This window comes from Trichosporon asahii (assembly GCF_000293215.1).
Source record: "Trichosporon asahii var. asahii CBS 2479 unplaced genomic scaffold scaffold00004, whole genome shotgun sequence".
NCBI lineage: Eukaryota > Fungi > Basidiomycota > Tremellomycetes > Trichosporonales > Trichosporonaceae > Trichosporon > Trichosporon asahii.
The window spans coordinates 94,802-108,844 of NW_014040920.1; the positions used below are offsets into that span (position 1 = coordinate 94,802).

General features: G+C 57.0%; 4 protein-coding genes across 4 annotated transcripts; 3 read left to right on the forward strand and 1 right to left on the reverse strand.

Annotated features, from left to right (window-relative positions):
* Positions 1-19: 19 nt before the first annotated feature.
* A1Q1_03086 (uncharacterized protein) lies at positions 20-2,688 on the reverse strand (the record flags this gene model as incomplete). Its single annotated transcript, XM_014328176.1, has 5 exons — positions 20-28; positions 161-2,069; positions 2,123-2,316; positions 2,368-2,466; positions 2,656-2,688. The coding sequence occupies 5 exons, from the start codon at positions 2,686-2,688 to the stop codon at positions 20-22; spliced, it is 2,244 nt and encodes a 747-aa protein (XP_014183651.1).
* A 972-nt stretch (positions 2,689-3,660) lies between these two features.
* Positions 3,661-6,504, forward strand: A1Q1_03087 (uncharacterized protein; the record flags this gene model as incomplete). The annotated part of the gene is made up of 2 exons (XM_014328177.1): positions 3,661-3,754; positions 3,803-6,504. The coding sequence occupies 2 exons, from the start codon at positions 3,661-3,663 to the stop codon at positions 6,502-6,504; spliced, it is 2,796 nt and encodes a 931-aa protein (XP_014183652.1).
* A 1,478-nt stretch (positions 6,505-7,982) lies between these two features.
* A1Q1_03088 (uncharacterized protein) lies at positions 7,983-9,976 on the forward strand (the record flags this gene model as incomplete). Its single annotated transcript, XM_014328178.1, has 2 exons — positions 7,983-8,013; positions 8,079-9,976. The coding sequence occupies 2 exons, from the start codon at positions 7,983-7,985 to the stop codon at positions 9,974-9,976; spliced, it is 1,929 nt and encodes a 642-aa protein (XP_014183653.1).
* Positions 9,977-10,776: 800 nt separating this feature from the next.
* A1Q1_03089 (uncharacterized protein) lies at positions 10,777-13,219 on the forward strand (the record flags this gene model as incomplete). Its single annotated transcript, XM_014328179.1, has 2 exons — positions 10,777-10,852; positions 10,929-13,219. 2 exons carry the CDS (start codon positions 10,777-10,779, stop codon positions 13,217-13,219), a joined length of 2,367 nt encoding a protein of 788 aa, XP_014183654.1.
* Between the last annotated feature and the right edge of the window lie 824 nt (positions 13,220-14,043).

Consider the following 14,043-nt stretch of genomic DNA (forward strand, 5'->3'; position numbering starts at 1 on the left):
ATTGCATTTCGACGAGTCATTAAGTTCGCTGCAAACGTGTTCAAGCCAGTGAACACGAACGTGATGCTATCTACACACCGGTGACCTTAGCGCGACAGTGGATGTCCAGGTCTCCATCATCGACAAACTGATGTCAGCTGTGGTGGTTCTGGTGACTCACCTTTATGTTACCTTGCGGAGTGCGCACAAGGTGGCGCCCAGCTGCAACGGCTCCATCGAGAATTTGGACGATCTCTCCTCCTTTCACAGGCATAGACTTTCCAGCCTTGTGGCTACCCCTCATTTCGCCAATCCCAACCCACTGCCCTGCTTCGGGAGACACTTCAGCCGCTAGGCTAGGTAGACCCCAACACGGGAGGTTGCGCGTGATCACTGCTGTGGTGATGGACAGCGCGCTGACAATGAGAAGGTGAAGGGAGATGGATGTTAGGGCCTGTTTCGTGGTTGTAGAGCGAGGTTGCGCTTGATTCTCGCTGCAATCGATGCCGAGGAGATCACAACGCTTACGGGTAATGTCCTGCTTGAGTGAACTGCTGTTCCATCCGCCATCATAACGCAGCCTTCCTCCTGTAATCGACACAAAGAACGAACGGTAGAAAGAGCGATAGAATACGAGGTGATGTGAGGGGTCGCAGGGTTTCTCCGCGGAAGGTGTCAAGCGAGAACACACCTCAGTGTGAGGTTGGTATACCTGCTGGATTGTTTCGGCTGAAGCCGTCTGCAGAAGCTTGGCCAAGTATTGCTTGCAAGACGCAAGTGCCGATCCCGAGATGAAGTGATCATTACCACATAGCTTTTGAGCAGTTGAGCAGAGATTCTCGACAACATTCCAGGCATGTGCGACGCCCTTCTTATGAGCGGGAGTGCTGGAGCTTGGTTCCAAGAGCAACACAGTGGCGGTTCCAGAGGCACAGCCATGCAGAATACCACTGAGCTCGACATCGTGACCTTTGAGGCTGCGCTCGTTGTCGTTGAATGAGGTGATGAGGGTCGACATAGTTGAGAGTTGGAGTTCTGGCTCAATGAGGTCCTCGATCCCTCGAAAGCCTGGAGGGGGGTGAGGTGCGGATGGTCCGATGTCGTGACAGCGCATCCATGCATCGAGAAACAGTGACAACTTTGAGACGACCTGCACCGAGTTGGACTGAGCCGTGTTGTCAAGACACCAGCCTTTGATGAGCGAACGGGCGTCCCGCTCTTGCATCAGCCAGCCGAGACCGTATTCAGCCATGTCGCGAAGAATGACCAGCCCGGTAACCTCCATGTCGAGAAGCTTATTCACAGAGCTTTCCGCGCCGAGGATCAAGCATGCGATGAACAAAACCGTAAGGCCGTTCAATGACGACAATGCGATCGCGGGACAGGGTGAGGAGGGGGCTTCATCGCCTGCGGATGACGTGTCTCCGTGCTGAGCAGAACCTGGCGACTCCACCATGACGTCGATTGCACAGTCGAAACTGCCGTAAAGATCCATCGCGACCTCATCGGTAAACTCGTTATGACCAACCATAACGCCAACCGCATGCGTGAGGGGAGGGAAGGAAGCCACGTGAAAGTTCTCCTTCTGGCGGTAAAGATACTGCAGCCACCTCTCACGAGTGGCGACGGATAAACGAGCTATCTCCAGTGACAACTGGGAGCATGACTTGAGGCGGATAGAGAGTCCAAGACCATCGAGTGGACCGAAGATGCTGCTTGCCGCGGTCTTGACGTTGCTGGGTGGAGGGAAGGTGGCCATTGTCGATTCGGGGTTCATGCGCTTGAGGGTAAGCCGCTCCAAAACACGGCGCAGGACCCAGTCCAAGGCCTCGGTGCTGTCCTGCAGATCGAACGGCCACTCGTTAGACTCTGAGAGAATACAAGTAGCTTCCGGGGGGTTAAGATGGGCTTCCCATTCCGCTATCGAGGAAGTGTCGAGCAAGGGGGAATCAGGCGAGCTCGAAGGGAAGTGTTCATCCTCCTCAGTGGATACGCTTGAAGGTTCGAGATACCTCAAAAGCAACGTCGAGAGAGGCTTGTCAAAAGGATGGTGGCTGCGCTGTTGTCGGTCCCGGAGCCAATCTCTGAGACTGTCTGAACATGTCAGCTAAACGGAGGATGAGAAGAAGAGAGTACGACTCACTGGAGACGTAAAAGCACAGCTTGGGCTCGACCATTGCGGATGACGCAGACACGTACGTGCTTCAAGTTGGGGAGTGCAATGCCGGGTGGGTGTGAGCGTGGATGAACCTCGTGGAGAGGTAATGGGAGAGTTGCTAGCCAGCGACCACTGTTTGCGCACACCGGTGTTGTGATCAATGTCTGCGCAGAACCCCGCTGTCCGCACAGTGAGCGTATGCCTCGAAGGGTCACTAGCGTATTGCGCACTAGGAATGAAACAGCCGGGCGCGCGGGCGCGCGTTCAGGAAGTTGAGCTGCGCGGACTCGGTGATTGGGTTTTGCGCCCGTCAGGCCATTTCCGGTAGCCTGCTTTGGGCGTCACATCACAGCCGTTGCAGCATCCTCACACGTCATCTCATGCAAGCCCCGTGCAGCCATCATTTATCGTGCATGATGCTCTGGACTCGTTGCTAACAGCTGGAACACTTCGCTGCGGATGAAGATGCGGTAGGTGGCTTATGGCCTCCTTTCTCGCAGCATGCAAGGTAGCCTCACCGCAACGACCTTCCCGAAGCCGTTACCTGTCATGGCTGTCATGACTGCAGTGATGCAGTGTGAATAGCATTGGCAAAAACGCCTTGCAGGCTCCAATACCCTCACGACCGGAGCTTAGCCAGGGCGTAGAGGGCGCGGAGCTCGGAGGGCACTTAGATCGGAGGAAGAGCTCCCCACATCTCCACTAGACGAGTCAATCACAAAGTCTTGAGGATGATCGACGATTCACCACGGAGTCAACGAATCGGATGAACGGTCCGAGTTTGGAAGGAAGACACTATCGATCAACATCGGAGCTATCGCAGTCGACTCCATCCTCAACGCCGGGAGGCCACGGCACTGTACTTGATCAACACGCTACACGTGCACCCAGTGCTCCGTGCAGAGTAGTAGATCGTGGTTGACTCTGCATTCGAATCGCACAGCTGCACAGCTTGCACAGCTGGAGGGAGCTAGAGGCCCGGACTGGGCGATGCCCTGAGCGCCCGTGCACTGTCCCTTAGACGATCAGCTTAACGCCCTTGGTCACAACCTGTACGAGCGGAGCTGACATGGCGAGCACGCGAGCATGGGAACACCAATGCAGGAGTGAACGGTGCTGGGAGTGAAAGGTGCTGCAGAAGGCAGAAGTGATGCATGCGGGTCGTTTCTTCTGTTTACGAAAGCCGTGCGGACGAGTTTGGGAGCACGCTGAGCTGATCGGCCGAACATTTGACTGGACTGCCAGCGCCGCTGCGATTATGCGACTCAAGTGCTCGTCAATCACCAGGACACGCTTCCTCGGACTTGTCGGCTCTTGAACCGGGTTTCTGGATACGATGTGTTAGTGAACCTGCGACGTCCGGCAACTGTCACGTGTGGGGGCATCACTTCCCCCATCCGCGACACACGATGCCAGGTCATCGGCCAAAGCATGCACCGTCTGGTCACAGTGAGACCAGCTCCTGAAGTTGTTCCTCGACAGTCCGTCAACACTTCAGTTTGCACTCCAGCTCACAGGCCGACATGCCAGGAATTTCATCTCCCTCATCTCAGACAAGATTTGGGCATAGAACCCATTCGATAATCGCACCCGAATGCCCATGGCATCACATCGGGGGTGCGTGCCAATGCCAATGTGCAGCCGAGCTAACAACAGATGAGCTAGTGGACTGGCTCAGCAACCTCGTACCCTGTCCGTCATGCCAGACCGTCGAAGACTATCTCCGCTCCCTGCTGCGCCCGTCGATTCCTAATCTCATCCAGATCATTGAGCAGTACGAGGCTTCTGGAAAGAAACCCGCTCCGACATGCCAGTGTGCAGCTAGTCAACCGCAGCCAGCGCCAACAGAGCCTGCCCCCCTTCCCGAAGCGACCTGCCTCCTGAACGAAGACGACGACTGGGTCTTCAACATCGTGACGCCCTCCACCGCCTGCGTGCAGTGGATCAAGGACCGCCTGCAGGAGACGTACATCGAACAGACCCTGAGGACGAGCTGGAAGAGATACATGAACTTCTTCGACGTGCAGAACAAGCTGTGGGCCACAGCGAACACGGGTTTTACGCCCTGGGCCCAGTTCCCCCGTAAGAAGAGCCCGCTCGTGCCGCAGACAGTCAGCGACATCACCTTCGGACCCTGCGAGCTGGGGCCCAAGCAACACCGCAGCCTGAACATTGTGCTCAAGTGGGCGCAGCTCGACACCAAGGTTTCCGAGAAAGCCCTACGGTGGCTGTACTACCTGGACCGCCCAGCCGCGAGACCCGTCGAGTATAACCGCGGTCCGCCTTTGACTCCGTCGATCGGAACCATGGTCCGCCAGCCTGATTTCCAGGATGAAGATGCCCTCGCTCTGTGGGCCAACTGTACCGACTGCGAGGTCCTCGTCAACACCGAGGCGGACCTGTCTTGGGGCAACTTTGAACGTTCCGCGGAGAAGACACGCCAGCTGCAAGGACTCCAAGGGGTCACAGTGCTCTTCCTCGGCTGTGTTGTGATCAACGACAATGCCGCGTGCAGCAAGCTCCTTTTGATGAGGGAAACCGGCTACTGGATCCTCGAGGACCTGATCCGGCACGATTTCCTAGATGTTCTGGATGGGAGGTTTGACGACTGTCTTCTGCCTCTTCTGCAGACAGCTATGACTGCAGGTCCTGAATGGAGTCTCCAGGAGCTCTGCGAACACCTATCCCGCTGGTTCATTGTTTGGACCCGACTGTCAGGCTACGATGGCTCGCCTTCCCACAGCCACACGGCTTTCAAGGCTCTTCTGGTGTACCTTTCGAACATCGCAACTTCCGAGCGCGGTAGTGGTGCACGTCGTCTGTTTGCCCCTCAAACGTCTGAGGGATGGGAAGACACAGCCGATGTGGCGGCCATGGGAACTGTGTATGGTTGTGCAGTAGGCACGTTGACGATGCTGTCTCTGAAAAGCATCACAGAGCGCATGCAGCTTTCCGACGTACCACCCTCGCCCGTCAAAACGAACGCGGAATCACCCCAGCTTGGCAGCAAGATTTTGCAGGCAATCTTGTCCTCAAACCAGGATACCTGTGGCGCAGACGAATCTGTCCTCATGGGGGGATCCAGCTGCAAACTGCCGCCACAGTATCACGGCGACGTATTGGCATTGTCTCGCTTTCTTCAACATCTCCGAGCAAGCGTCAATTCCGTTGCTCTATCCTATCAGAGTGTTTTGGACGGCGAGCGCCTCGTTCAGGCAATCCAAGCCGCCTTCTCATCCGTCGTCGCGAAGCACGTATCTCTGGAGAATACCAGCGTCCATCAATTCTTCGGAACAGAGCACATGGCCCCTATGACGGGCACCGGTCACCATGCATCGTTTCGGGACGAACTTGCTCGATGGTACAACGCCGGGTTCGCCGTGGAGGCCTTCCGGGACCTGGCTTCCTTGGAAGTTTGTAACCACTCCGAGGAAGATCTCAGAACCGACTCTCGTTTCCACGATTGTTGGGCAGGAGAAGCTTCGAGACCCACCCGATCGGACGATGAGCCGCCTGCAGCCGACACAGACTGGCAGCCTTCGGAAGGCCACCAACCACTAGGAACGGCCCCGGTTGTCACTGCGACGCCTTGGATACCTCGCACCAGCACACCTGAGCTCATGTTGGGCTCCGCGGCCGGCTCAGTTACCCCAGGATCCTCCGGCGGACCAGTAACTCCGTCGACATCGATCTGCTCTCGCTCTCCCAAGTCATCGCTGGCACCTGAGACATTGGGCACGCGGTCGGCAGCTCCTCCTTCCCGCCTGACGGTCGACGATGGCATTCCTCCGCACAATGTTGTGAAGGTGAAGAAAACGGAGAAACAGAATAGCCTGATGGCTGTCGTCGAATCTGCCAGCAGTCCAGAGGTTCCCGCGCGCAAGGTGATGGGGGCAGCCCATCCGGGAGATGTTGAACCCTCCACGGCGAATGTGGTCGAGACGTACCTGCCCAACCACCCAGAAACAATCACCACTTCTCCTCCAGTTCCCGACATCCCAGGAACGAGGAGGGCGGGCAGTCTCTCAGAGGAGAGCACTCAGGGAGCGGTCGGCCATGTGCATGTCAAGCCCGGATGGAAGGCACTCGTGTTCGTCTTGGCTTCGGCTGTATCGGCCTTTCTGGTCGGCATGTGCTTGGGCGCCTACTTCCAATCTCGCAACGCTTATTCCACACTCCCCAGTCACCATCACACACAGATGCCGGCAGCACGAGTGCGAGATGCGTTCACCTGGGGCGGCTCCACAACATATAGCAGAGGAAGTATTGTGTGCATTGTTGGCTCTCCCATGGAGGGTTTCTACGAGGTTCTCAACATCAAGGGCGACAGGGATGTGAGTACCCTTCCTGCTGCGGAACGAAACTGACAGCAGATCATCCCAGCCAGCCAGCTCGATATGATCTGATCGCGCGGGTCATCGACCTGACGGTGAGCACTACTTGTGGAGCTCTTCGCCGCGACGACTCCTCGAACTTTGTGGTCCCACCGGCTCAAGAGCTCGTTTAGTTCTATACCCGATCATATTCTACCTGCGACAGCGTCAGAATACGATGGACGCTTGACACCCAACACCCCCTGGGTCTGCATACCTCAGTCGCCTCATTTGTCCCCGATTCAAATCTGTATACCTCGATATCATGCATGTTCAGTGTGATGTCAATATGCTGGTTTAGTGCATACGCTAACTGGCCCCACGGGTGATTATCTGAAGAGGCCACTGTCATTCACCTGTAGATATGTGCATCTTCGGAACAATTTGGAGTGGTGGTAGGTCGTGGGGAATGCTTATGCTCCGTTCTGGGTCCAGGTCGGAGTTGAATCTCGTGAGAAGCGGCGGAGATGGAGGAGGGCGTAATCTTATCGGCGACCCTGAACCGGGCCGACCCCGGATCCAGACCGCGATCCTGGTCGGAACCAAATCTTGTATAGCGAGTCTTCAACGGTTGTAAAGGCGGTGGCGAGCTAGCTAGCCAGGTGGGAAGCGGTACCTTCTCGGGACAGTCGTGCGTGGTCACTGCATGATGGAGGCGATATGCGAGCACTGCCGCTAAAAACAGTAAGCTTCTGTTTAGTGTTGCATCGGCGGCGGCACCATGCCGTCTTACGCAGCCAGCAGACAGAGCTCACCGCCCCCGAACCTTCGGCTTGAGCCTGACCGTGTTTGTCCGAGACTGCCGTTTGCAGCATGGCAACGCCCGAGCAGATGCGCAGGAGAAAGGCGTACCGAGCACGCACCTCCTACTCTGTCGATCTGGTGAAGATTGGGCAACCTAACGGGGAAGTGGGCGCCTGGGGCTTCCACGGCCAGGCCCACGGCGATTGAGATCTCATGCGCAGGGCGTGTCTGAGAGGTGAGTGCATACGTGCATGGGTGCCTCATACGCACCTCACGAGGCTGATCCGGTGAGTTTGCGGCCCGGGGACACCCTCCTTTCCTCCTTCCCCACCTCATCAGCTGTGAACAACGGGTGTGGTACGCAATATGAAGTCTCCTTGACGTTGCATTCGCCCGGTGCGCCGATGAAGATGTGCCGGTCTTAACGAGCCGCGAGCAGGGCCAGTCACAAAGCGGAACATCAACAGTGTGGAGGGCGCATGGTTGCGGAGCGCAGACTTGGTTTGAACCCGCTGATCTCTTTGACCCAGTCAACCCCGTCAGACACGTGCGCCCCGCCTTAGCTCCAAAGGAGCCCCCGCAAAGTACACGTAACAAGCTGCGTCGGCAGCGCTGGCCTTCTTCACATTCGCACATTCACTCGTTCAATACTCTAAACAGCGACTCTTCGACTCCGATCCGAGCGACATAAAGGCCTTTTCGGTCTCTGTCGACTGCAAACGGGAGAGATGTCTGCTTCATTATGGTTTTACGTCTCGCGTGAGTACTATTGTCTGTCGGCCGACACTTTTTCAGAGGATGGTTCCTGATTCCTGACGTCTCAGCCGCTGTGCGGGCTGGTGTGACCGACCTCCAGCGACAGTCACGTGAGCAGAACTGTCCCAGCGCTCCTGTCTTCGAATGGATTAGCGGCCTCCTAAACGAATCATTTGCGGTAAACAAGGTCGACCGGGGGAGGAAGGCGTACCTGGACCCACAACTTCCACCCGCTACGGCCTTGCTATCCTTACGGCGGTTTGAGCAACGCGAGCCCCTGGCAGCCATGGTAGGGCTCCCGAAGGGGACATGCATTCTCTCGGATACGGGTGACTGGCCCTTCGATCTGCAGGACAGCGATGGAGCAGTTCACTGGGTTTTTAGGCGAGCGCAGGAGCAGCTGAGTCTGCAGTGCCTCCCAGAGGACTCTGCCACGGCGACTTTCCCTCGAGCTGGTGAGATAACCGGTACTCACTTCGGCCCGTTCAACAATGTCGGACTCGTCATGGATCTGCAAGAGTGCAAAGACTTGTCACCAGAGCTTGCTCGGCTCTCCGTCCCGACTCGCGAGATGTGGCACCGGTACCTGAAGCGGTCTGGGCCAGTGGACATCACCCGGTTCCCACCAATCAACCATACTGTCGGTGTCATGGTCGGTCATGAAGAATTCACGGATGAGGTGGCCATGGACGTCTACGGTGCTTTCAGCTGCACAGTGGAGCTGTCGGTCCTGAACGATCTGCTTCCCGCCTTCGACTCCACTTCCGCAGCTGACTGCAAGCGTCTGCCGTCTTCCAGAGGTGCAGTTCACCTATCTCCTTTGAATGGCGCTACTGTGCTTCTCATCGCCTGTCGTCTACTTCAGGCCGAAAGCGCCGTGCATAAGCTTCTCGACATGGACGTTACCGGCATGGTTATTCTGCACGATCTGGCCGAGTACGGCCTCGGCTGGATAATGCATGAACGAGACATGCAAGCCATCGTCACCCGATGGCTCCAGGGCACCGACTACTACATCGGCAATCCGCCACCGGTCCCGAAACTGTCGCTACTCCTCAATGCGTGGATGACGCGCAAGTGCGGTATTACCAGCGCCAGAAAGATGATTACCCCAATGCTTCGGTACCGCCAGGCGGAGATCCTTGCCCCATCAATCGACGTTGGTAACGACGCGAAGCACAGCAGCATCCGAAGCGGTATCTTCTGTGGCAGCGCCTGCGGAGCTGCCATTGCACTGGCGGTCTGTCAACTTTCACTCGACGCCGATGGGAACACGCCAGCACATGTTGACGAATGGGTCGAGAAGCTGATCAGAACCGCACAGGCGACCACCAGCAACACTCTGCTCTCAGAATCAGCGGCGGAGATGTGCAAGGGATTCTTGGAGAAGAGTCTTCACGGCGCCACCTCGCAAGACCTGAAGGAGTTTGACCAGCTCCGCAACGAGGCCATGGGCAAACGCAGCAGCGTCAGTAGGAAGGGCGCTGAACCCTGGTTTGACCAACACTTCTACCGCGCCTTCTTCGTCTCCCTCACAGATGGCCGCATCCGAGACACAGGAGAAGGACCACTGGAATGGTGTGATCCTCTGCGTGATGAGACCGAGCTCCGACGCCGTGCACTTATCGGCGTGCCGTGTGACCACGGCTCTGGCAATGCCGCGGCTGACGTTACTTTTCGTTTCCTTGCTGTGTTCGCCGTTTCGCTGGGTGCCGTTGTATTCTTGCGTTCGTACTCCCATTTCAACCCCACAAGCGACGCACCGTGTTCGACAACCCAGCAAGAGCTCAACATGACCATGGTCAAGGGTATCAGCCGCCTCACCCAGACCGTCAATGTTGGTCCGGGCCTCACGCTCAAGCGAGGTGATCTGGTTTACTTGCTGTCCGACAACTTGGGGAGCTGGTGCAAGGTGGCCACGAAGGAGGGTGCTATCGGGGTGAGTGCTACGCTGCGACCGTACTAACTGCAGCTGGTCCTGGAACGTCTTCTCATTCATCAGTGCTAGCTATTCAAAACAGAGCACAAACACCCTTGTGCACTTTCCACTATCACGACAATGTCAGCATGATGACTTCTGGTGCAGTGATCGTTTTCCCAGGTCTTCTTCGTTAATGAACGTTGTTTGAGATGCATCATGTTTTGTGCACGCTCATGAATCCGTGGCAGATTTCCTCTGATGCAACTCGTTTATCGCAGGGACTGTCAATCACCATCGCAAACCGCCATCAGTGAGAACAGGAGGGCTTGAGACCCTGAGCCCCACCCTTTGCATCAGCGTCTGGCGCCTCTCCAAGTCTTTGTACATCGAAGCCTGAGCGGACGACAGACTGAGACGTCGAATAACGGACATCTATGCTTGATAGGGACGCGACGGTCACAGACCATGATCGCCTGGGGCTGAAACCGGCGTGTAGGAGCTCTGTGCATGGTCCGCGACATCGTTGGGCGGGGAGCGGCGGTCCCTGAAACCTTTGTTTTGGATCTAGGCCCACGCCACTGCGTGGGCCTAGATCCCTGTCATTGATCGACATGGGGGCTTGTTCCTGATCGCCGGGACGCCCAGCCAGGGTTTTGACCCTGCCGATCTAATATCAAACATCGCCGTGGTCCAAGCTTGACACAGAGCTGGAGACCGGGTGCCCTTTGAGCTGTCATTGTTCGCTCATGCAGTCCTGTTCACCACCAAACTGTACTCATTGTCAGCCTTCTCTTCACCGCATTCGACTGGGGTTTACGACAACAATCTCGCGCACTGCTGGCACAATGGGAGACACTCACCTGCATCTTAGTCACACCCACGACATTGTCTCGCCCGACTTCCCGTGGGTCTCGATCAGTGGTGCGTTGGGGAACAGTTGCGAGTCCAACCCAGCCGATGGTCTGGCGGGAATCTGATCTGACAGCAGACGCCATAGTCACCTGGCTAGAAGACATCGTGCCCTGCAGCGATTGCGAGTCACTGAAGGAATATCTGTGCCGGCGGTCCATTCAGCAACTTCTCACTCGCCTCCAAATCTTCGAGGACACGGGGCAAACCGAAACCGCCGACTGCAAATGTGCATCTCCCAGCAGCATTACTGTGCAGCCTCCACCCGATGCTGCCTGTCGCTTGCACGCCGAAGAATGGCTGTTTGATCTCGAGAAGTTGTCACCCGAAGCCCTGCAGTGGATCAAAAACCGCCTGATCGAGAAGGATGTCGAGGCTAAGATGGAAGTCGCCTGGAAGCAATACCTCGAGCGCCGCACCAACCTCGTCTGGTCTATGTGCTGTGCCGCCTTCGTCTCTTGGGGCCTGTTCCCGAGCAAGGCTGATGTCTTCGCCTGCTGGAGCCGTGAGACTCTGTTCGGACCCGGCCCCAGTCTCGCCGGTACTGCAGGAGTCGTCATGCGTCTCAAGAGTCGTCACTCCAAGACCGATGACCCCGGTGACAACCACTGGTTGTCGTACCTCGCACGCCCCTCGGTCGACGTCGAGGCCAGCTGCGTTCCTCCGCTCACTCCTGCAGTCGGCGTCATGGTGGCTGAACCAGCTTTCCTCGACACTGCTGCAGGAGAGCTTTTTGCCTCATATGCTAAATATGATGTGGAGGTTGCTGCCGCCGATACATGGAAGACTGCCGGCTTCTCCACTTCTGCTTGCGTCAAGGATAGCAAGTGGGTCAAGCTCGACGGCATCAAGGGCGCAACTGTGCTCTTTCTGGGCTGCTGCGTGATTCGTGACTCCGAGGCTTGCGCAAAGCTCCTCAAGCTCCGAGACGCCGGGGAGGACATCCTCACCGATCTCACCAACAAGAAGCTCGTCGGCCCACTTGAGCCCGTCCATGGAGCTTGTCTTCGTTCCCTTTTCGAAGAGGCGTTGGAGGTTAGCACCGACTGGAGCTTCGAGCGGGTGTGCCAGCGTCTCACCCTCTGGTTCACTGCCTGGATCACACGACCCAAAGCTGAGTACCTCTTTCATCTGCCCGATCTTCCCGCAGAGGAGATCCTGAAGGGTGCCCTCAGCCTTTGCAATGCTTGGACTCGCGAACGTAACCGACTCTTTGCCCCCAAGACCGTTGAGGGCTGGGAAGATGCTGCCGAGCTCTCGGCCATGGCGGCGTGGTACGGCTCCGCAGTCGGAGCTGTCACTATGGCCTGTCTGATAAAGACCGAGGAGAGAGTCCGCAAGATGGACCGCACCAAACGCGCGGCTGACCTAATGGAGGAATGGCTCCAGAATGGTCTCTCAATTGTCGGAGGTGTGCTGCTCGGCGCTGAGCTATCAGTCGAGTTCGCAGTCTCGAAGCGCGAGCTCCTCAATCTCCTCAATGCCAAAGCCAAGAAGAAGATTCAGGATGACCTTACCACCCTCATCGACCTTCTTCGCCATGTCCGTGCCGTCCTGAGGTCCGTTGGACGAGTCTATGCTCGGCATTTCGACAGCGCCACCTTCAACAAGGTGTTCCAGCAAGCGTTCTGTTGTGCAGTCACCCATCATCAAGTTACCGCGAAAGATGTCATTTCCTTCTTCTCAGGCTCCTTTGCGTCAGGCGAGCTCAGCTCGCTGCGTGACGGCAACGTCACCCACTACTACGCCCAATGGGGCCGATTCATCTTCGAGGATCTCACCAAGCTCAGAGTCGTCGATTACTCCGAGGAAGATTTGAGGACCAACATCCGCTTCAGGGATTGCTGGTCGACTTCCGCTGCAACTCTCTGCCCCCCTAGCAGCCCACACTCGGCGACGCCCTCCGCGCAATCGCTGTCCTCGACTCAATCAGCAAGTCCTGATCTGATGCAGATGACCTCAACTGCCGGCATCCGCACCACCCCCACTGCGCCTGTTCTTCCAGCGCCGCCCAGTCCGCCAGCTGCCCCCGGCCCTCCAGCCGTGCCCGCTCGTACAGCCGCGCCCGCTCGTCCACCCTCGCCTAGCCCGCCCGACGCCCCTTCCGCATCTCCAGTGCCCGCTGCGCCCGTTCCACACGTGTCGAGGCCCGTCGTCGTCCCGACCCCTGCTCGGAACTTGCCCCGTGCGCCTGCACAGCCCGTCGCGAGGGGCTGGCGCATCTGCCTTCGTGACCCCTTGCCGCCATTGTGCCCTACTGGTGGTCGGCGCCCGCTCCTTTTGGTCCAAGCTCCTGCACCGCAATCTCCAAGGAGTGCATTGTTACATATCCTTCTGAGATCGCCGACGGCCTGTTCGTCTCGAGGGGTGACGTGGTGAAGATCACTGGGGAAACTTCCCCTGGATGGCGCGGGGTCAGGATCAAAAGCTCAGGGCAGCCCGGAGTGAGTCTCTGAGATGGTGATGTGGCTGACTGCAGAACATCCCTCGAGGATACCTTGCGGAAGTTTGAGCACCACGAAATGATGTTTACAGTATGACGCTAGCGTAGATTGTACTGTGAATACATGAGCTCTGATACTGAAATTCCTCTCTTCGAGAGCCTGGTAAGTGGGTGGAGTTCACGACTGTGTATTCGCCATACCATATAGCTAAGGAACAATGCGATAACTTGTCATTTAGACCATGTACACTGTGTCGAAACTCGAATCAAGGCTGACAGTGCTGTGGGAGTCCATAGCCTTAGCTGCCTCGATCAAACAGTCAGGCGCTGTGCACAGCCCCCAGTCGCACATCCGTAGCCCGTCCGACTTCAGCTGTGCGCTAACGCTCTAGCTTACCTGAGCATTTCTGGGCCTGGGCCTGGGCCCGATCTCATCTAGTCGACGGTCCCTTGTCAACGGCTACATGGCTTCAGGCCCTCTAGACACATGGCTTGGGGCCTACGGTATGCAGTAGTTAGGCATTGGCACCATGCCCTGTCGCTGACCCATCGACGTATGCATATGCATGCCTGACGGCTTTAAGCTGGACCTTCCCATGAGTTCACGGATGCGGGAGTCTGGAATTGGAATCGCTGAAAGTGACTGCTTGACCACCTTCGACCACTTTGGGGTGGTGGTGCCTGGAGAAAGCACCCGGCACTTCTTCGCTAACCATTACAGCAATGCGGGGCATACAGTAGGTGCGTACAACTCGTCTTC